The sequence below is a fragment of the Zeugodacus cucurbitae genome, chromosome 3 (genome assembly GCF_028554725.1).
Source record: "Zeugodacus cucurbitae isolate PBARC_wt_2022May chromosome 3, idZeuCucr1.2, whole genome shotgun sequence".
NCBI lineage: Eukaryota > Metazoa > Arthropoda > Insecta > Diptera > Tephritidae > Zeugodacus > Zeugodacus cucurbitae.
In genome coordinates, this window is record NC_071668.1 from 40,626,485 (window position 1) to 40,651,146 (window position 24,662).

At 37.1% G+C, this 24,662-nt stretch overlaps 1 protein-coding gene across 1 annotated transcript in view; it reads left to right on the forward strand.

Moving 5' to 3' along the window:
• Window positions 1–303: 303 nt before the first annotated feature.
• The window catches only part of LOC105219691 (apolipophorins), a 133,209-nt gene continuing 108,850 nt past the window's right edge, over window positions 304–24,662 (forward strand). Inside the window, exons 1-5 of the mRNA XM_054227646.1 lie at window positions 304–463; window positions 17,775–17,966; window positions 18,025–18,779; window positions 23,386–23,545; window positions 23,603–23,846. Of these exons, the coding sequence (XP_054083621.1) occupies window positions 17,864–17,966; window positions 18,025–18,779; window positions 23,386–23,545; window positions 23,603–23,846 (1,262 nt within the window). The 5' untranslated portion in view covers window positions 304–463; window positions 17,775–17,863. The remainder of the gene's footprint in view (window positions 464–17,774; window positions 17,967–18,024; window positions 18,780–23,385; window positions 23,546–23,602; window positions 23,847–24,662) is intronic.

Below are 24,662 nucleotides of genomic sequence, written 5' to 3' on the forward strand. Positions count from 1 at the left end.
GAGTCACTGTATATTTATGTCATACCATTTACTACTGTGTTAACAACCCTTAGATAACAAAACATGTTGCGTGCGATAGTAAACCAAATTTGTACGTCAAATTCAAATTTTCAGTTCAGTTGCAGATGACGTTGACCTCATATAAATATTTCAAGCATATGTATAAACATTTTTAATCTATGTATGTTATTCGATTTGATTTAAATTTAAATAATTCTCATTTTATGTGAGAGTTTAAATATTTATATTTATCTTTATCTCTTTTATTTCTAATAACATTGAAATATCAACATAGTCACAGTTCTGGTTCTCTCAAGATCATGTTCACGCTCAGTCGTGTATTGGTTTTGATGTCAAATAGTTGGTGCGAAAAATTTTTCCGTATAATCTCTTAGCTTGTGAAATATACATATATGTGGAATATGTTGTGATTTTAATAATTATTATACATCTATAATTGCAGGTACATAAATAAAGTGGATAGCCTTTTCTTATCTTAATAAATATAATAATATTTAAGACTTTATTTAAATATGAAAGAACATTGTTATTGTACAAAACTAAAATGACGTGTATCGAAAAAAAATATTTCTTTCAAATTTAGTACAAGACTACAATGCAAAAATAATTCCAAACAATCTCAAATATCATAATACACAACGGTATTTCATGCTAGTTGTAGGACACGTTGTTCGCATACTTTTTGAAAGAAACGAGTCAACACATTTTATAAGCCGTGAACATGATAAAACTTACAAAGAGATACATGTATAAAGTGTTTTCAATGAGGTTCGAGAATCTTTCATAGATCTTATAAAATTGCAACAAATATTTTGAATAAGCTACGTTATATATGGAAAAATGGATTTAAAGATAAATGTTAAGAAAATAATAAAAAATTACATGTAAATGGATTGCATTAAAATATTCTATCAGTATAAAAACAGTACAACAGAATATATATATGTACATATATATCAATCTATCTACACATATATGAATATATATACATATATATTACACATTATATATATCGGAAACCCTTAAATAAGACATAAACAATAAACGCGTTTGTAAAAGTTTAGGGGCACTTCGTCAATTTGTGGAAAATATTTTAGTTTGATTGCTCAAGGTGAGAAAAAAACTATTATTAATGTAATATCTATATTCTGCGTTTTAAAAAAAATTCTGTTCTCGGCAATATCAATGTGGACAATGGGCAATTGATTAAAAATATAGTAATAAAAAAACGTCGGTTTTATCTACCGACCCTTGCATATGTTCAAACAATTAAGATTACAGTTTCATGACAAAATATTCAATGTCTATACACATGTCAGAGAGCTTATAATATAGAGAAGGTCCAATTGCGGACCAGCGTGTGAATTGTCAAAATCTAACAAAACACTATGATCCAGTCTCACCACAGCCAACGCGGAAGGAGAAATTTTAACAGCGTCACGTTAACATTGCTGAGCATTAAATGAAAAATATTCTCAGAGATTTACATTTCTATTATATCGGAATGTTAGCCCGTTTGCTTATACATATATTGATACATTTATATGCAATCATATGTGCTAATATTATATTTATTTATGACTGCATGTAAAATTTATTCAATTCAAATAAATTATGCGATTTCAGAGGCATATTTGTCGTCAAAATGGTTTAATGTAATGGTTAAATATGTAATGTTTTAAAATAATATACCTGCTTTCATAAAAAATGTTTTTATTTTTATATTAAATGCATTTCTTACAATACTAAAATATATATGTATATATCTACATATCTACATATACACAAAAGCGCTTACGTACATATGTACATATGTAGATGCATATGTATGGACATCTTCCAAAATTCGCATTGTCTCGTTATCACTTATCAGTGAAGGTCATATGCACACATTGTTACATATGCATATACATAAATATGTTTGTATGTCATTGACGAACAAGTAATGCATACACAAACTTACATTCGCATATGCGTACACGTAAGTTTGTCACCATCACAAAAAATCAAAAGCATTTTCTACAAAAACAACAAGCGCCTCGAACGCATAAGCAGTATCACAAGTCAATATGGCAGCCAATCAACGAAGTCACATTTTGTAGTAAATACAACAAACACATTTTCATTCATGAACGCAAGCGCACATTTACTTGGCAAAGTTGCTTCATTCATAAAAGCAACGCCATACACTCCTCCCTGCGCATGCCATGTCTACAAACGGCTCTTCGCGACGATGACAAAAATCATAAATTGAAGATTTTTCTAATGTTCCCTCCAGAAGGAAAATTTGCAACATCGCAAAAACCTAGGTACAAAAATGGCAACATAGCCCTTGAGTCGATTTTTAATATTTTTCAGCAATTCTGATCAAAGTCTCGCAAAAAATTATGTAGATATGTTTGCATGCTCATACATATTCATACATATTTACGACAAGCCGATTTTCTTCCAACGAAGCAATGTTGCGTTGTTTTGACGTCGCGCAGGCGGCCATCAAACCTTCGACACATCGAGCTTTACAGAGCCGTTTCAAGTGATCCTTCCCTAATTATAAATGCGTTAATTATGTATTGTATAGTATTGACCTACAATTAGCAAATACAAATAATTAAATTTATTTAAATATTCTACCAATGTATTATGCCATATTTCAATGTAGGATCAAGACATAAAAATATAAACGATAATATGACTTGGGGACCTGAACCTCTTCCCTTCGAACATGCGACGCTGCATTGACTTGAGAACAAAAAATCACAATTTGCGGCCATTCGTTGTCCGTGGCAACGAAGATTTTACAACAAACCATGAGGCACATATGCATGTAAATAAATTTAAAAACATTATTCGTATGGTTCTTTTGATTTTGTTTACAATTGCAAATTATGCGCGAACGTTTATACTTTTGGTATATTATAGAAAATTTTAATAACCAAAGAAAATAAATATACTTATGTACATATATAGTATATAATTATATTGTATTTTAGCATATCTATATAAAATAATTAATTTACTTCAAAGCATTTTATTGAATAATTAATGCATTTTTGCATATGTACGTATATATTTTGATATCAAATATAAACGAAGTCATATAAAGAGTCGTTTGCGCATTGTATATAGGCGAAACTGTAAGCGTACAGTTAATAACATTAAAATCACATGTACATATTATTGGTACGTAGAATAACATAACAATGCATGAATCTTTCTAGGTCTTAGTTATGCATATTGCAAATCAAATAAATTATAATTATATGTATTATAAAACTCAATTTTGAATACAATCAGATTCGTTCTCTTTGCAATTATATAAATCGATAACCAATGAAGATATCGGTATAAATTTTTGTTTAAACACTCCAATGGAGGTGTGGCATTTATAAAAAAAATATTAATTTTCTGAAATTGGCAGGTAATATTGTTCTCTTTATAATGAGCACATTTGTCAATAATTGTCAACATCGCTTTATAACTTCCCTTACCCAAAGTGTATTCAACAAAGTGAACTAAGTATTTGACATACCCGTTTTTGACAATAAAATAGTAAACAATTTATGTATTTGTTTACATTAACCTGTCTTTTTTATTTTGAACAATGTAATATATATTGATAAAATGGTTTGCAATTTGTCAGTTGGAGCACAAAACAATAGTAAATTGCTTCCATGAGTTGTTTTGCATAAGAAGAAAGTATTCGGCATTTTCTTTCATTCATTTAAAACATATTTTTTTTTGGTTTGAAATTTGTTTACTTTTGAATTTCAAAATTTTACTTTTTGAATAAATGTAAAGGTCCAGACCCAATGCTGGCTGGCTTTACTTGCTTTCGTTGACTTTGCGTACCAACTTTGCTTGTATGACCAAATGGGCGCTTTGAACCCTTTCAAAATAATGACACAAGTAAAGCCAGCCAGCATTGGGTCTGGACCTTAAGGGTTATATCAATGGCAACAAACATGTCAAATTCGGGTGAAAGAAATGAAATGTCATATGTGTAGTTCATTTGTTGAATACACTTTGCCCTTACCTACTATATTAGGATTCTCAAACTTACCGTGAGTAAGTTATCGGTTAACATGTGAGATATCTTTGCAATATTAAGTTTATTTAAAAAATATTGGATATAATGAAGCTTAGTGGAATGAATGAATCGGTCCAGGACTTACCTTAGCCCCTATACGCTGAAAATAATTATTTCGCATTTTAGTGGAGTGTAATCTTAATACAATTAAATAAATAAATTGTGATAGTATAAAACGTTCACTTACACCCGGACGTAGTCCTTTCTTCATTGTTTTTATTCTCGTTTTGTCTCAAACTTCATCAGTGTCAGATAAAAATAAAGAAAAGTTCTCACCACAGGTTACCAAATCACCAACGATCACCTTTGTGAAATGTACGTTGGTTGTTTTCAATAATAGCTCAAAGGCTTTGCTCCTTCTTCCATTTTTTCTACTGCACCCCTATTCAATAGCCAAGATCGTTAAGATCATGCTATGTTAAGAGGTGCCCCCATAGACATGAAGTTCATGTATGCCAATTACTCATAAACTAGCAAACATTTTATAAACGCTATTGGATGTTCTTAGCGATGCTATGTCAGAGAAAGATATTATATTAGAGACCTTTCCTGGTGTACAGTTTATAACTCTTCCAATATGCCATTTTTGTGGTGGTAAGATGTCTTCATGGATGATGACCTTTGAGTTGTTATTGATATTTGGTTGTTCAGAAAACCATTTTGATCGAACTTAAAGTTCGTTGATACAATCATTTGATCACCTGTTCCAAAACGTCTGTTTAATTCTTGTAATTTGATTCCATCTGTGTAAGCTACTTATTTCATCTGGCAATCTCAGCTCTGGTAGTGGCCTTAGTGCACTACCAATTATAAAATGTCCCGGAGTTAATGCTTCAAAATCGTTTGGATCCGATGAAAATTTTGTAAGTGGCCGAGAATTCTATCGAGCTTCTAGCTCCACCAGGACTGTTAGGATTAGTTCCTCAGCTGTGAGTCTTTCATTTTTGATGGTACGGTTGAATGAAATGAAACAATAAAACCAAAACAAAGAGCTGAAGTCAAGGCTAGTGCTTAATTATTATTTAAAATTCTAAGAGAAAAATTTATGAACTTAAAAAAGAAGTCCGCAATGGCGGAATTAAACAACAATAGTACAAAAAAGTCGTCTATAAAGAATTTTTTTCACTTTTCCAACCAACAAAAAAGTTGGCAAAATGGCAAACTTTTGTAACAAAACATATAATTTTAATTATAAATATGCATTGTTATATTGGATCATTTTATAAATGAAGATTTTAAGAATTACGTTCATTGTGAAATTTTATCTGCACATTATTCAATTTGGTTCACTATGTTTCACATTTCCGTTTTACATTTGACAATTCTTCTGTTGCATATTCCCATTCGTGGGTCGTGAACGCTTCAGCCTGTCGTAATCTTGTCTTATATCATTCTTGGTTTTGCATGTTTGTGTTTGCCTGAACGCACCAGATGTGCGTTGCAGTTCGCTTTGCATAAAATAATATCAGTAACAAATTATTAATACGCACTTACATCCACTCCCTTCAAATTTTCTTTTCATATGAATGGCGGTCATGACTGCGATTTTGAACGGTTCATTGTAGAACGCGCATCTCTCTCTTATACATACAAAAATTAAGGATAATGAATGTTGTCATTCTAACTACCGATATTGCCATTTAACTACAAAAAGTTAGTGTATGTTAGTTTGTGTATGTGTTGGTAAAAGCTGAAAAACTTTGCATGTTTAGTGGTGTATGAGTTAGCTCCGTCCTGTAGTTGAAGTATGCAGTGTTCGCAATCGTTTACCCAACAACTAGTCTTAATTGCAGAAATATGTGTCAAGTTCAAACACGAGAAACGATGAGCTGTCCTGTCTTTAGTTTGCCGGAGAAGTTAGTAAGTAAGTTCTCAAATCTTCTTCTTCTTCTTGACTGGCGTAGACACCGCTTACGCGGTTATCGCCGAGTCCACAACATCGCGCCATGCGTCTCTCCTTCTGGCAGTTTGGCGCAAGTTTCTTGCTCGACCAAAGCTCAACCAGAAAAATTTATAAACGGTGTCGATATACATAGTTGCAACTGTGAAGAGTAAGAAAAAAATACAAACAGAAACACAGAGGTACACTATTTTGACAAACCCTGTTGTTCTTGTTCTTTGGCTGATGACTTTTCAATTGAAAGCAGCATCTCATGTTTGGGGAAAAATAAGTGGCTACTTGTGTGGTAATCTCTGGTGGAACCCGTTATCGGAAACATTTTTTTGTATTGTTTTGAGAAGATACCCTTTTTGTGATGTATTTCGGACATGTTGGGCTATTTTAAGGTAGTTACTTTTGGATTTTGGTCCACCTTTTTAAGAATCAAACAGATGTCCTTAAGATATGTATGCTTTGGTCGTCCACTGCCCTGCTTATTTTCGGTATAATCAGTACTTTTGAAGTTTTTTATAGTGGTTAGTACAGAACAGGTCAAGAGATAATTATCACCACCTCTGCTAACATCGTACTGGAGTCTCCGTCAGACCTGCTGCCATTAAAGCTTCTTTTGTTTTAAAAGACGTTGGTATTATTTCACCGAACGATCCAAGTTGTGTTATTGATCATTCAAATTTGCGCCGTGAAAGAACTAAGGTCAGATAAACTTTACAAGAAGCGGACTGCAATATAAAACTTCGTGGTTTGCATTTTGACGGAATGCAGGATACCAAAGCCTTATCCTTCCTTCCGTCAAAAAATCGTATTGATAAACATGGGAAATTTTACAGAAAACGACAGATAGAAGATCATTATGTGCGGATCAAACTAATGAATGTGAGTCGGAGACACTTAAAAATATTAAAAACACATTATTATTACATTTTAAATCTAAGCCGGTAAAGCTGTTTGAATTAGCTGTTGTTGGGTGCGATGGAACTGTAGTGAATACAGGTTTCAAAAGTGGTGTTATTCATCTGATGGAGGAATTCAATAGGACATCACAGTGGTTTATCTGTCAATTGTATTCAAATGAGCTACCACTACGTCATATTTTATTAAATTTAGAAGAAAAAACTACAGTCCTAAATGTTTTTCGGACGCCATCGGATCTCAATTACAAATTTGTCAAACAATACCGATAGTCGAAATTACCGTTTTACCTGCAATATTACCTGAAATATCCAGGGAAGAGCTTAGTACCGAACAAAAGTATTTATACGACAAATGACCTCTGGAACCTGAAGCCCTTAACTAGTCTAGATGGCTAACAATAATCTAATCAAATTGTAAGAGTGTATACCACTTAAACTGACCCAGAAGAAAAGCTAATTCCTCGTGCATTAACGGAACCTAAATCTATGGCAAACCATTAACCTAAGTCGTTATTTGGAAATGGATAGTTTGGTCACCCAGAAAATCTCCTCATTGTCTTGCTTGGCGACGCCATATAAATTATAAGGGATATTGCATATCGATGAATTGTAAAAGCAAGATGAGATAATGCTCGGAAAATTCGAACGTTTAAAGTACCAGCATTTAACTTCGATGCCAAAGGTTACACTGATATTATTATGTGGCGAGACTGTGATATAACTGAGCCACCTCTAACTTTAAATATGGCCGATGAAACCGCGAAAGGCATTGTTAAAAACGGTCTTGGTACATGCCATATCCAAGCCGTGGAGCGCTGAATCAAGTTGGTAACAGAAGCATCGAGTGCAGTTTGTGGGGAAAATAAACGAGATTTATTAGGGCAAGGCTGCTATCTCGTCAACGAATGCCTCATTTATTTGTATGTTTGTTTTATTTATTAACCCATTCAAGCCCACGGCGAACCGGATGGGTTAGGAGCGCGAAATTTAAGAAAGTTTTTTCAATTGAGATTAGAAACAAGGGAAAATAAAAATTGTGTTCATAGTTTACTTGGCTTCCGCTGTGGAAGGTGTTACATATATGTAACAGTGGGCAGTTTCTGACTTCATCCTTTTTCACGTAAAATACAATTTTCATAATTTTTTTTTTATTAAAATTAATGTTCAGTACTTTTATTCTAGCGAAAATCAAGATAACATTGGCACAATAAAGCAATTCAGATTGAAAGAATAATGAACACTCATACTCTTATTACATTGTTGTTCATACTTATATTTTATTGTTTTCAAAATAATGATATTTTTCAAAGCATTTTATGCACAAGCCCACATCACATTTTTTGCACATAGAAGATGGATGATTTAGTCCATCAAAACGGCTGGAGTATTTCACTTCATCACTGGCTACTCGGCGATAACTCTGATTAGGCTTTGTAACTCCAAAAGTTTTGCAGTATCTGGAGGCAATAGCTCTGCGGAAATCCAATTGGGTTACGCTTTCCCCACCTTTACGATGCAAAAGCCAAGCATTTGCCATGGGGCGATAGGTTAACGCAGTCAAGATAGCTTGGCTCTGGAAAAACTTATTGGTACCTTGTATTATTATTCTCAACCCACTGAATTATAGGTTCTCTTCTTTGTTTAGCTCGTTTTGTTGGTCCTTGCTTCTTTTTCTTTTGCTTTGGCAATTTTTTCTGAGCAGCAGTCGGTTTTAAAGTTGATGGTCGTTGACTCCGTTTTTTGGTTTCAGAGTTTTTACAAACAATCTTACTCGGTGTTTTTTCCAAAATCAAACTGGAAGTTGACGACTCAAATGTTGGTAAAGTGGCATCTAAGGCATCAACATCCAAATTGTGGGACGAATAGTTCAAGAAAATCCTTAGCGCTAACTTGGCAGGATTGCGTTAACTGTGCTTTAGGCAAATTATCTGGTCGTCCACTGCCATCCTCATCGCCAGAATCTTCATCTGTTTCAATATTTTTACCGCTCGGAGGTTCAATAACTTCTTCTTCTTCTTAACTGGCGTAGAAACCGCTTACGCGGTTATAGCCGAGTCCACAACAGTGCGCCACGCATCTCTCCTTTTGGCGGTTTGGCGCCAATTGGTAATACCAAGTGAAGACAGGTCCTTCTCCACCTGGTCCTTCCACCGGAGTGGAGGTCTCCCTCTTCCTCGGCTTCCACCAGCGGGTACTGCATCGAAAACTTTCAGAGCTGGGGCACTTTCATCCATTCGAACAACATGACCCAGCCAGCGTAGCCGCTGTCTTTTTATTCGCTGGACTATGTCTATGTCGTCGAACAACACATACAGCTCATCATTCCATCTTCTGCGGTATTCGCCGTTGCCAATGTTTAAGGGACCGTAAATCTTCCGCAAAACCTTTCTCTCGAAAACTCCTAGTGCCGTCTCATCGGATGTTGACACCGTCCACGCTTCTGCACCATAAAGTAGGACGGGAATGATGAGGGACTTGTAGAGTTTAGTTTTTGTTCGTCGAGAGAGGACTTTACTTTTCAATTGCCTACTCAGTCCATAGTAGCACCTGTTGGCAAGAGTGATTCTGCGTTGGATTTCAAGGCTGACATTATTATCGGTGTTAATGTTGGTTCCTAGGTATACGAAATTATCTACAACTTCAAAGTTATGACTGTCAACAGTGACGTGGGAGCCAAGACGCGAATGCGCTGACTGTTTGTTTGATGACAGGAGATATTTCGTCTTGTCCTCGTTCACCACCAGACCCATTCGCTTCGCTTCCTTATCCAGGCGGGAAAAAGCAGAACTAACGGCGCGGGTGTTGTTTCCGATGATATCAATATCATCGGCGTACGCCAGGAGCTGTACACTCTTGTAGAAGATTGTACCTTCTCTATTTAGCTCTGCAGCTCTTATAATTTTCTCCAGCATCAAGTTAAAGAAGTCGCACGATAGCGAGTCACCTTGTCTGAAACCTCGTTTGGTATCGAACGGCTCGGAGAGGTCCTTCCCGATCCTGACGGAGCTTTTGGTGTTGCTCAACGTCAACTTACACAGCCGTATTAGTTTTGCGGGGATACCAAATTCAGACATCGCGGCATAAAGGCAGCTCCTTTTCGTGCTGTCGAAAGCAGCTTTAAAGTCGACAAATAGATGGTGTGTGTCGATCCTTTTTTCACGGGTCTTCTCCTAGATTTGGCGCATGGTGAATATCTGGTCAGTTGTTGATTTTCCAGGTCTAAAGCCACACTGATAAGGTCCAATCAGTTTGTTGACGGTGGGCTTTAGTCTTTCACACAGTACGCTCGATAGAACCTTATAAGCGATGTTAAGGAGGCTTATCCCACGATAGTTGGCGCAGATTGTGGGGTCTCCCTTTTTGTGGATTGGGCAGAGTACACTGAGATTCCAATCGTCGGGCATGCTTTCTTCCGACCATATTTCGCAAAGAAGCTGATGCATGCACCTTATCAGCTCTTCGCCGCCGTATTTGAATAGCTCGGCCGGCAATCCATCGGCCCCCGCCGCCTTGTTGTTCTTCAAGCGGGTAATTGCTATTCTAATTTCTTCACGGTCGGGGAATGGTACATCTGTTCCATCGTCGTCGATTGGGGAATCGGGTTCGCCATCTCCTGGTGTTGTACTTTCACTGCCATTCAGCAGGCTGGAGAAGTGTTCCCTCCACAAACACAGTATACTCTGGTCATCAACCACTAGATCACCGCTGGGGGTCCTACAGGAGTGTGCTCCGGTCTTGAAACCTTCAGTTAGTCGCCGGATCTTTTCGTAAAATTTTCGAGCATTACCCCTGTCGGCCAGCTTGTCAAGCTCTTCATACTCACGCATTTCTGCCTCTTTCTTTCTTTTTCTGCAAATGCGTCTCGCTTCCCTCTTCAGCTCTCGGTATCTTTCCCATCCCGCTCGTGTTGCGGTCGATCGCAACATTGCGAGGTAGGCAGTCTGTTTTCTCTCCACTGCGAGACGACAATCCTCATCATACCAGCTGTTTTTTTTGGCTTTTCCGAAAGCCAATGGTTTCGGTTGCAGCTGTACGTAAGGAGTTTGATATGCCGTCCCACAGCTCCCTTATACCGAGATGCTGATGAGTGCTCTCAGAGAGCAGGAGTGCAAGTCGAGTAGAAAATCGTTCGGCTGTCGGTTGTGATTGCAGCTTCTCGATGTCGAACCTTCGAAGCGTACGCACATCAAAAACACTGGAGACATGTCGTCCATCTATCACAACATGATCGATCTGGTTGCGAGTGATTCGATCCGGGGACAGCCAAGTAGCTTGATGGATTTTCTTATGCTGAAATCTAGTGCTACAGATGACCATATTTCGGGCTCCGGCGAAGTCGATCAGCCTCAGACCGTTTGGTGATGTTTCGTCATGGAGGCTGAATTTTCCGACTGTTGTGCCAAAGACACCTTCTTTACCCACCCTAGCGTTGAAATCGCCAAGCACGATTTTGACATCGTGGCGGGGGCAGCGCTCATAGGTACGTTCTAGGCGCTCATAGAAGGTATCTTTGGTCACTTCGTCCTTCTCTTCCGTCGGGGCGTGGGCGCAAATCAGCGATATGTTGAAGAACCTCGCTTTGATGCGGATTGTGGCTAGACGTTCATCCACCGGGGTGAATGCCAGGACTCGACGACGGAGTCTCTCTCCCACCACGAATCCCACACCGAATTTGCGCTCCTTTATATGGCCGCTGTAGTAGATGTCACAAGGACCCACCTTCTTCCGTCCTTGTCCCGTCCATCGCATTTCTTGGATTGCGGTGATGTCAGCCTTTACTCTTACGAGGACATCAACCAGCTGGGCAGAGGCACCTTCCCAATTAAGGGTCCGGACATTCCAGGTGCATGCCCTTAAATCATAGTCCTTTATACGTTTGCCGTGGTCGTCATCAAAAGGGGGGTTTCTCATCCGAGGCCTGTGTTTCTTATTCACTGGTTATTCGTTTTTATGTGGTGGGTCCCAAGCCCTACGCACAACCGCATAAGCGGGATTCGCCTTCTCACTTTAGCTCGCTTCCAGACGGATGTCTGTTGGCTACCCAGAGGATACTTGGTCTAAGACCGGAAGTTGTGAGCTGCTTGAGCCACATGTAAAAGAATCGTTCCTGGCCACTCCCAAGTGAATGGCAGTCAGAAACTTTCCTCACTTACGTGAACTTCTACATATGACTCCATCCTCCAATAACTTAAATATTTCAATAACTATTTTTTCAATAATCTCATCCCCATCATCATCTGACATCAATTCCTCAAGGATATTTGTTGTCTCCTCCAATGTCAAACAAGTATATCTGAACATAAATATAAACTTTTATGACACACACATAAATAAAGTTATAATATTCTTGTGTAGTTTTGCACACGGATATAAAAACACTGAGATAAGTTCCCTGTTGCTAATACCTAACAAAACCAGCAAAAAGTACGGGGGATGCCCACTGTTACATATATGTAACGCCTTCATTATCGGCTCTTCAGGGAGCACTCCTCCCAGGAAATATTTTTTCTCACATTTGTACAACTTTCTTTGCATATTTATCAATAAATTTGAATAAACAATATTCTTCTTATCAGACACATAAATATATTAATATCTATATTTACCTTCGACGTGACGTCATTTCTCCGCTTTTACCACTTCTAAAAAACTTCACTTCGCGCACAAGTAACTGCGTTGAAATTGAAAAGAGAACTGACTTGATTTTCAAAACGAATCGCTTGCAGTGCTGTATTCTAATAAATGGTAGACTTAAATTCTGAATCGTAGAAGTATGCTGCTCTCAGCCAGCGCTTAAAGTTTGAATGCGGTGCGTTACATATATGTAACAGTGGGCTTGAATGGGTTAAAAGGCAACTTTTCATAGCTATGCCGTTAATAAAAAAATATATTTTCTCCATACATTACATACTTTTACGGTTCCATCTACCTAGTTCCTTTACTCTTAAAGCTGATGACGGATGAACACGTCTATGAGCAGTTGGTGCAGGATTACATTAAGCGCGTCGGTCGGACATGACTTAAGTGCCCCAGTAATCCCTGCACAGGTAGCCCTCTGTACTCCATTCAACTTCTTGATGTTATATTGTTAATTTAGTGCTGACCACCAGACCAGCCGTGTACAACCACATGCCAATATTTGTTTTAAGGCCCCAGTTCTTGCTTAGTATTCTTTTGCAGGTATAATATACCACATATGCATTTTATACTGCAGCAACAAAGCTGCTAAGAGAGTATAATAGTTTCGTTGACCTAATGGTTGTTTGTAACACCTAAAACTTATCGAGGTAGTTATATATACCAAAGTCATCAGTCCGTCTGTGCAAGCGATAACTGGAGTAAAAATTTAGATATATTGATGAAACTTGATACACATATTCCTTGGCAACATAAGAAGGTTGCTAGTGGCCCCGCCCACTATTAAGTTTTTGTGCATATCTCGTAAGCTACTAAAGCTATATCTAGAGTCGTTTCTTTTAAACACTTCCTTATAAAGTCCAAAAATGGAGGAAATCGGATTATAACCACGCCCACCTAGGTTGAAAACTACTAAAAATGTCTTAATTCATAAAGGGGAAACAATATAAACCTTTAATTTCCTGGCATTCCAATGTTGTGAAAATAGGTCAAATCGGTTCACAACCACGCCTACTTCCTATATACCAGAACTTTGAAGTCCGTCTGAATCGTTTCCTTTAAAATATATACAATAAGCACTAGAGAAGATATTTTGAAGAAATCCAGAGGGAATATTTTTCTTCTAATAATATGCCTCCGTGCCAAAAATGGGTGAAATTGAGTTATAACTTCACCTAGATCCCATATATGTATATTCCGGATGTGTGAGTCAAATTGTTTGTTTTATTAATAAAATTAAATAAATAAATTGCGAGAGTATAAAATGTTCGCATACACCTGAACTTAGCCCTTCTTTACTTGTTTTATTCTGTTTTCAATATTAATTTTCCAGTTCAGTTTGGTTTCTATCTGCACCACTAGTTATTTTTATGAATGTGAAAAAAACATAACAAAACTATATATGTTTTCCTTTTGACAATATTTAGCGCATTCAATGCAAAAAATTTTAAAAGGCACTTTTTTATTGGAAAATTGCAAACAATTTGGTTTTAGTGGCTTAAATATTGCAGGCAATTAAGCGGAAAAGGCACTTAAGCGGGGATCACTGTATCTTGGTTTTACTCTTGTTTACACCTAATCCATTGCTTGCTGCCCCCTGGTGTAACTTTCTTAGGGCCCTTTCCACAATCTCACTGATCGTGGAGGGGAAAAAGGCCTGCCACCATGAATACTATGTCGTCCTCCTTCGTTGAGTTCAAGCAGTATTTAGTTCAGCGATTTTACCCATAAAAGCGGGGATAGAACACCTCCGTGAGGAGGTCCCTTTGCTTACGTAGCTTATTCGATCCATTTGAAGCTATGATCATCCAGTTCATAAGTATCGATTTCACCCATCTGCTGACCAATTGGTAGATACCGGCGTTTGTTAGTGAATCAATTGTGCTTAATTTTATAGTTTTGAAAGCTCCTTCTATGTCCAGAAATGCAGACATTATATATTGTTTGTGATGAAACGACTTTTCTATAACATTAACCACCTCGTTTAACCCTTTCGGGACGTAGTTTTATTTGGAAAATTGGGAATAGCCACAACTAAAATTTATGCTTATATCTAAATATTGGGCTAAAAAATTATGTTCTGCATACTCAAAATTCCCAAAATCGTCATTTTATCCTGGGACAAATAATCCCAATAAGCATTTTCTGTGGGATATAAAATCCCAATAATTTTTTTATTCGGCTGTAAAACTTCATAAAAGGAATAGATAAAAGTTGTATATATAAAATAGTAAGCTTTATTTCAAACAAGAAAGATTTAATACAATGTAATTAATAACTTATTTATGAAAGGGTCCAAAAAGGGTTTCTTGCTCGACTGGCAAGTGATCTCCAATATTAAGGCAATCAGTTCTTGAGCGTTTGTGAGGTCTACCTCCCTGTCGACGAGGCATTACTTCGCGCCTTTTACTTCCTTCCGCAATCATTTGCTCAGCAAGTGGGACCAGAAAGTCTTTCAGTGGTGACTTTTGCTTTTTATTTTCACTGTAAATTATCCATGCGTTTGTCACGCTTGCCATTAGAAGCTTATAGAAAACTTTTTCCACCACTTTTGAGATTTGCGGTTGAAATCATAAACGACTGTCTTCTGGTCAGCCAAATCAACGCCACTATTATAGTCACTAATACTTCTTGGACATTGTTTTTTTTTTATCCGTCCTTTTGCTTTCTGTGAATTTCTTCAAGTGATGCCACGTGACAGTTTGAAACCAAAAAGACTTCTTTTGAATCCATCCAGCGGGCTGCCAAAATTCCACAAGAATTAACATGAAACTGACTTTCTCCTCTGGCTATCTTCCTGGTAAATTTAGGTGTATTTTTTCTATTTTGCATATATGTCCCAAGGGATGGATATGGGATTGTCTTTAATAGTTTTATGGATGTAAAAAAGCGATCAAAGGCTAGACAAACATCCTTTTCACGAATAGAAGAAACTAACTTAAGAACGACTTTTCAGTTTTGGTTTCATTGGCATATATTGCTTCATGCTAGACTTGTCTTTAAATTTGACCATGCATTCATCGATAGACTGGAATACACTGTATGTTTTAGACATTGCAAAACATCAGAAATGTAATCATCTTTTGACACGTCGACGGGCTTATTGCAATCATTGAAATAAAGCTTCGATCATAACAACAAAAATCGGTCTCGCGAGATGCAATTTTTTATAACAGAGTTTCCCATCGATGTATTTTTACTCCAATAGTCTTTTAGGGACGGCAACTTGTTGTAATGCATTATTAATGAAACACCAAGAAATACAAGAATTTCATTTGGGTCAGTTAAATTTCTTTCTGATTGAGCCCGACGATTCAAAGCGACCAATCGCTGATTAGTGCATTCAGCAATTCTAATACACAAACTGTATGGAAATATTTTTGAAAATACTTCAAATTCGCTGTCATGGAGTTATGGCAATAAGAATTTGGCAGTCTCGTACAGACAATCATCGGGAAAAGTATTTACCCACTGGGCAACCCACTATTTGCTTCGAAAGGTCCAGGGACCACATCAAGATTATCACGATTTTCTACTTGCGCAACTAAATCGTTTACTGCGGTGGTTCCATCGTCCACATCAACACAGTCCTCAATTTCTGGAGCATCTTAAGTCTCTTGGTCGCTCCTGTTTTGCAAGTATTCGATTCCAGAGTCTTCGAAATCAGTATCCAAGCCTAATTCTTTACACATTATTCGTTCCAAGTCCTCAAGTTTTAACTTTCGTTTCGCCATCTAAGAGCAGATTGGGACAATTAATCCCATGTAAAAAGCTTATTGGGACAAGTGACCCAGGTAGAAAGGTTATTGGGATTTTAAGTCCCACATTTATAAAATTTATTTTAACTTACCCTCTTCTCAACATAAACGAAATTTAAAATTTATGATCAGGCTTTTATTGCGACTGATTTTTCCAAAAAACAAAACTGATGAACATTTTTGAAATTGTGAGATTTCGTTAGATGTGACATCAACATGCAAAAACGTACCGTTAAATTGTTTACAGTGCAAATACGATACATAAACCTGTTCTTGGGAGTTTTTACAAAACCAATAACGTGCATAGTAAAGAAAATACAGAACATCGAAATTTGCTGGGATTTATTATCCCAGAGGCTTCTGTTGATCTGCCTTTTATATATGCATCTAATCTAATATGTATGTCCATTAGTCTTTCTAGAACCTACATCATGAATGAGGTACGACTAATAGATATAAAATCTTTTGCATTGTCGTGTGTTCTATTCCCCGATTTAGGTAGGAACACCACCTTGATTTTTTTTCCAGCTTCTTGGTGTATATGATATATCTTCTCAAGCCTTTGAACCATTGGTTCTTCAGCTCTTGTAGCATAATGGGAATAATCCCATTCAGGCCCGCCGCTTTATATGGTTAGAAACTGTATATAGCATATGTGATTTTTAAGTTTTAATTTATTACAATTATTAACAAGTAAGCAAAGGCTAAGTTCGTAATGGTCCGATTTTGACAATTTTTTCACAAGTGATGTCACAGCTGAAATACAGTATTTGTGTAAAGTTTTATTCCGATATCTTCATTGGTTCTTAATGTATATATTATGAAGTGAACGAATCCGAAGAATTGAGTTATATAGGAAGTAGGCTTGGTTGTGAACCGATTTAGCCCATATTCCACCCGTGTCATCAGGATGTCAAGAAAGTGTTATATACCGAATTTCATTGAAATCGATAGAGTAGGTCTTGAGATATGGTTTTTGACCCATAAGTGGGTCGAAAAACTATTGTACTTCAATGTATATTGCACAGCTCTGTGCAATGCTTTGATAAGATTTCTGAAAAAAAAAAACAACAAACACATGCTAGAGCTATAGCACATGAAAATTTCCATTAGCTCTACTGTGCTACCGCTCTCAATTTTTTTCTACCGCTACGCCAGAGCATAGCGCAGAATTTAATTTTTTGCTCCCGCTCCAGCTATAGTTTTTACCTAACAAAACTCGGAGCAGAGTAGAGCACATACTTTTACATTGTTATGCTAAGGCTATGCTGTGGCTCTCGACGAAGTGAGAGCGGTAGCAAGAGTAAAATGTAATGCTACGAGAGTAGCGTAGTTTTTCAAACGCTGCATATATGTTTCCACGACTCCTAATTTATGGATAAAGTAATCACAGCAGTTCTACACTATAAAAACATGTGCGTAAGAAAATTTATTATTATTATTTTGTATTTTATTTCTAGACAATTTCCAGTAAATAAGAACATAAAGAGCTACAGAATTGATGTGATAACAAAGAGACTGTAACATATATTGAAAGCTCACATTAAAGATGAGTTTCCATAGGTCGAAAAATACGGAAAATAAAGCAATGTTACACCTCCTAACTGCTATTGTTGTATTGTTAAATGTACAAAGCAATAATGCTAATCAAAGTATGTATGGATCCTTATGATTGTTTAACAGATTTATAAATTTGAAACTTTATTACAGATCCTTTTCGTGATCCAAGTATTTGTGGAAGACCCCAGTGTGAAACGACTCTAAGAAAATTTAATTTTCGTGACAATTTATACAAATACGAATACAGTGTAGACTTAAATACAGAATTTTCCGGTACAGGCAATAATGCGTCCAACCTTTTTTTAAAAGCAGCAGTTAACATATTTTTTCCAAAACCTTGTGACGGATTTTTATTAATCAGAGATGTTAAGCTTTGGGATCATAAAGATTTACAAAAAGATAATGAATTGAGCATTAACGCTCACAGGAATAGCCAAAATTCAGATGAAGATGATTATTATGGGGATTTTACAGACTCAAGTGATAGTGAACCCATTGATGATTTCACTAACATCCACCCAAAAAGTCTTGAGTTGGCAAATGATTTAAAGAAATATTCGCTACGTTTCTCTTTTAACGATGGACTCATTTCGGAAATATGTCCTAATTTCCAGGAATCAATTTGGGCTCTAAACTTTAAGAAAGGCATACTCTCTACGTTTCAAAATACAATGATGCGGTTTGATGTCGATTTCAATACAACAGAAGTCGATACGTCAGGAGAATGCAACGTGAAATATACATTAGAAGATGTTAATAATGTTTTTATTAAAATACGTAAATCGAAAAACATGTCTACCTGTCGAAAGCGCTATTCAACCAATTCTATACTACAGTCTACTCCATACAGCTTCCGTGATGATAAAGCTATATGGCCAATAATTCACTCTACCAGTTATTGTGATGTAAGTATTTTTTTTAATATAATAGATATAATAATAATTATATTGGTATTAGTTTTACGTAATTCTACCATAATTTGGCTTTAGTTTCGGTAGTAAGTTGCCGAAAACCCGTTTTAAATTATAAATTATTAATAAGACTGCTACATATGTATGTATGTATATGTATGTATGTGATTGGCGTTCAACCGTTTAGCCGGTTATAGCCGAATCGATGAGAGCGCGCCACTCCTATCCTATCCTATCTCCTAGCGCAAAATTTTTCTCTCGAAAACTCCTAGTGTCGTCTCATCTGAGTGCGCCGACTGTTTGCTTGATGACAGGAGATATTTCGTCTTGTCCTCATTCACCTCCAGACCCATTCGCTTCGCCTCCTTATCCATGCAGGAAAAAGCAGAACAAACGGCGCGGTTGTTGCGTACGCCAGCAGCTGTACACTCTTGTAGAAGATTGTACCTTCTCTATTTAGCTCTGCAGCTCTTATTATTTCTTCCAACATCAAGTTAAAGAAGTCGCACGATAGTGAGTCACCTTGTCTGAAACCTCGTTTGGTTTGGCTCGGAGAGGTCCTTCCCAATCATGACGGAGCTTTTGGTGTTGCTCAACGTTAACTTACACAGCCGTATTAGTTTTGCGGGGATGCCAAATTCAGCTCCTTTTCGTGCTGGCGAAAGCAGCTTTGAAATCGACAAAAAGGTGATGTGTGTCGATCCTCTTTTCACGGGTCTTCTCCAAGATTTGGCGAATGGTGAATATCTGGTCCATGGTGGACTTTCCAGGTCTAAAGCCACACTGATAAGGTCCAATCAGTTTGTTGACGGTGGGCTTAAGTATTTCACACAGTACGCTCGATAGAACTTTATAGGTGATATTTAGGAGGCTTATCCCACGGTAATTGGCACAGTTTGTGAGATCTCCCTTTTTATGGATTGGGCAGAGCACACTGAGATTCCAATCGTCAGGCATGCTTTCTTCCGACCATATTTTGCAAAGAAGCTGATGCATGCACCTTATCAATTCTTCGCCGCATTTGAATAGCTCAGCCGGTAATCTATCGGCCCCTTGCTATTCGAATTTCTTCATGGTCGGGTAATGGAATATCTATTCCATCGTCATCGATTGGGGAATCGGGTTCGCCAACTCCTGGTGTTGTACTTTCACTGCCATTGAGCAGGTCGGAGAAGTGTTCCCTCCATAATCCCAGTGTGCTCTGGACATCCGCTACCAGATTACCACCTTGGTCTCTACATGAGGATGCTCCGGTCTTCAAACCTTCGTTAAGTCGCTTCATTTTTCCATAAAATTTTCGAGCATTCCCTCTGTCTGCCAGCTTCTCAAGCTCTTCGTACTCACGCATTTCGACCTCTTTCTTTTTTTATCTGCAGATGCGTCTCGCTTCCCTCTTCAGCTCTCGGTATCTATCCCATCCCGCACGTGTTGTGGTCGTTTGCAACGTTGCGAGGTAGGCAGTCTGTTTTCTCTCCGCTGCGAGACGGCATTCCTCATCGTACCAGCTGTTTTTTAGACTTTTCCGAAAGCCAATGGTTTCGGTTGCAGCGGTACGCAGTGAGTTTGAGATGCCTACCCACAGTGTATATACTAGGGCTCTTAAAATTATTCGAATAACTCGAAAACCGATTAATCGAGTATCCGGCTTGTAGCGTGAATTTAACCGATTCATACTATTCGAATAGTCGTAACTTTGCGACTATTTGAATAGTCGTTCTACTATTCGAATAGTCGCAGCAGAACAACTATTCGAATAGTTGCTCCGCTGAGGGCATTTGGATAAATGAAAATTGTTTGAAATCCAAATAGCCTTTGATTTGTGTGTGTTTTTATATGTGAAAATGTCAATTGTGCAAAATTTTCATGAGTTTCACATTTTTCAATAAACATAGAAATTTAATGAACTTTCTCTATTCGAATAGTCGACAACGAATGGATAACCGAATAGTCGGAAATGAGCGGTAAATCGAATAGTAGGCAACTTGCGACTATCCGGATACTGCAAACCGAATATTATTATTCGAATAATGCCCTATCCGGTTAATTCGGTTAGTTAATTTGCCGAATACCAAGAGCTATACACACATACATATATAAATGCAGCTATGTCATCCATCTTTAGGAATGTGGCCTCAGTTCACACATATCCATCAACCACCCAAATGTACTACAGTGATTTATACTACAGTGACAGGTTACATATCTTGTTAGGCTACCAGATACTAGCTGCAACAACCCTACTCATATAGACACTTTAGTTAGTATGATACACAATCCGTTTAGAAAATAAGCTGTTAGAGAGAAACCGTTTTTAGCATTTTTGCTATTTAATAACAACGATAGTTATCTAAATGTTGACACAAATGTCCAAGATCGATATAAAAAACAAAATTGATTACATCGACCAGTGCTTGACCCTAAAGACATTCCCGCAAACGTCGAGAATTCGGCTCAAAAAGTGACATTTTCAGTTGAGAATAAGTTTGGGTTGCAAACAGATCTCTACAAATACTTTGTTGGGTTAATGTTGACACAAATGTCCAAGATCGATATAAAAAACAAGTAAGGAAGAGCTAAGTTCGGGTGTAACCGAACATTTTATACTCTCGCAATTTATTTATTTATATTTATAATACACAATTTGACCCACATATTCGTCATCACCAAGTTTCATTAAAATCGGTCGAGTAGTTCCTGAGATATGGTTTTTGACCCATAAGTGGGCGACGCCACGCCCATTTTCCATTTTGTAAAAAAATCTGAGTGTAGATTCCATCTGCCATTTCTTATGTGAAATTTAGTGTTTCAGACGTTTTTCGTTAATGAGTTAACCCACTTTTAGTAATTTTCAACCTAACTTTTGTATGGCAGGTGGGCGTGGTTATGATCCGATTTCTTTCATTTTTGGACTATATTAGGAAGTGGCTAAAAAAAACGACTACAGAAAGTTTGGTTTATATAGCTCTATTGGTTTGCGAGATATGTACAAAAAACTTAGTAGGGGGCGGGGCCACGCCCACTTCCCCAAAAAAATTACATCCAAATATGCCCCTTCATAGTAGGATCCTTCATACCAAATTTTATTTCCATAGCTTTATTTATGGCTTAGTTATGACACTTTATGTGTTTTCGGTTTTCGCCATTTTGTGGGCGTGGCAGTGGTCCGATTTTGCTCATTTTCGAAAGCAACCTTCCTATGGTGCCAAGAAATAAGTATGCCAAGTTTCATCTAGATATCTTAATTTTTACTCAAGTTACAGCTTGCACAGGCGGACGGACGGACGGACAGACAGACATTCGGATTTGAACTCCACTCTTCACCCTGATCACTTTGGTATATATAACTCTATATCTAACTCGTTTACAAACAACCGTTATGTGAACAAAACTATAATACTCTCTTTAGCAACATTTGTTGCGAGAGTATAAAAATCGATTTAATCGACCAGTTCTTGACCCTAGAGACATCTATTGGAAAACAACGGAAGCAAAGTTGTAGACCTAATAAAATCATATAATGCACGAACATAGCCCGTTATTTATTCATTATTAGCTGAAGAGGGAAGCGAGACCCATTTGCAGACAAAAGAAGAAAGAGGCCGAAATGCGTGAGCATGAAGAGCTTGACAAGCTGGCCGACAGGGGTAATGCTCGAAAATTTTACGAAACGATCCGGCGACTAACTGAAGCTTTCAAGACCGGAGCACAGTGCTCTCTCGACGAACAAAAACCAAACTCTACAAGTCCCTCATTATTCCCGTCCTACTTTATGGTGCAGAAGCGTGGACGGTGTCAACATCCGATGAGACGGAGGAGTTTTCGAAAGAAAGGTTTTGCTGAAGATTTATGGTCCCTTAAACATTGGCAACGGCGAATACCGCAGAAGATGGAATAATGAGCTGTATGTGTTGTTCGTCGACATAGACATAGTCCAGCGAATAAAAAGACAGCGGCTACGCTGACTGGGTCATGTTGTTCGAATGGACGAAAGTGCCTCAGCTCTGAAAGTTTTCGATGCAGTACCCACTGGTGGAAGCCGAGGAAGAGGGAGACCTCCACTCCGATGGAAGGACCACGCGTTAAGCGTAAGCGTAAGCGTTTTCTACGCCAGTCAAGAAGAGAAGAATAAGTCATAAGTAATTTTACTATTCCAATTAGGATAAGTTAAAGTTTTTACACTCTCGCAACAAAGTTGCTAAAGAGAGTATTCTAGTTTTGTTCACATAACGGTTGTTTGGTCACCTAGAAATAAAAGCGTTAGATATAGGGTTATGTATATCAAAATTATTAGGATGACGAGTTTAGCTGAAATCCGGATGTCTGTTCGTCCGCTTGTCCGTGCAAGCGATAACTTGAGTAAAAATTGAGATATCTTAATGAAATTTGGAACATATATTCCTTGGCACCCTGAGGATATTGGTATTGAAAATGGTATTAATGGTATTAATGGTAATAACTAAGCCATAAATAAATTATAAAAATAAGTTTTTTGTACATATATCACAAACCAATAAAGCTATATGAACCAAACTTTCTGCAGACGTTTCCCTTACATACTCCATCCGTACTTGTTTAGATAATAGTTGATCGTTTCTTACAGATGATAATTAACAATAATATGTATGAAGAAATCATATGCCGTGAACAGCATCAATTAATTATTTTTTCAAACAATCACACTGGTGCTATTACTAAAGTCGAATCTCGGCTTGTACTGCAAGGGGAAGAAAACTACAACAGAGGAGATTTTTTAAATGAGCGTAAGTTATATAATTATTTTTGTGGAATAATAATTTAATTTTTGTAATTATTGCTAGATGATAAGATTGTGGAACGACGTTCAACGCTTCTTTTTGACCACACTCCTTCTACAAAGCCAACACATACTGATATTAAATTAGCACGGGATCTCCTTAAGGAAATATGTTTTCTTGGATTCCCATATATAAAACGAGATTTTTTAAATGTCTTCACCAATTTCCTATATACAATTAAGCAACTTGACTATGAGGCTTTGACTCAGCTTCTTGCACGCTCTTCGAGTATCTGTGAGAAAGGAAAGTAAGTAATTTTCTGTATGTACATATGTATATAACAGCGAAAAACATTTAACAATGCCTTAAACTTCTTATTACAAAACTCTAAAGTGAAAATACTTTATTTTTATTTGGTTACTTTAGAAATTTAGAAAATGTTTGAGAGTTTAGACTCGATAAACAGTTTAAGAAAGATTTCCTCTTTCATAACTAATATCATGTTCCGACAGTAATTTGCGGTGATTAAATTACATTTAAACGCTTCACAAATCTATCCAGTTCTCACTGCCGTTGGAGATTTATAAATCAGATGCTTTTGACTCATATACGTAAGGGTGTTTCTGTACTGTTAGCTAGCAAAGTTTCTGCTGTGAAACTATGAAAACACAAATTATGAGTTATTATAAAAATTAATTAATTTTTTTTTGTCATTCATTGGTTTAAAATATCTTCCCAAGTAATTTATTCAATATTAAATTGATACATTTTAAAAATATAATACGGTTAGTACTCTTCTTTTTCTGAAATTCAGCAGCAGCCAGCACCTACTCGCTGTAAATAAACACTCTTCGCAGCAGTTGACCTAAGCTGTGACATTTTTTTGACAGTTTGTAGTGAAAGTCAGCTCTGATTAAACAAATGTGACCAACAGATAGCGCTAAATCAGAGTCGTACAGAGGGATTTAGAGTAGTTCAGCTTCAAATCAGTTCGGTGAAGGGAAGTTATGAAGTGTCATTTTTGTATGGCGAAATATTGCTAAATTTAGCGGTTTAGAGAGCAATAACCTCGCGGATTAGTGTCTGTGGGAACATAATAAAAGGTTATTATTTTGACACTTTG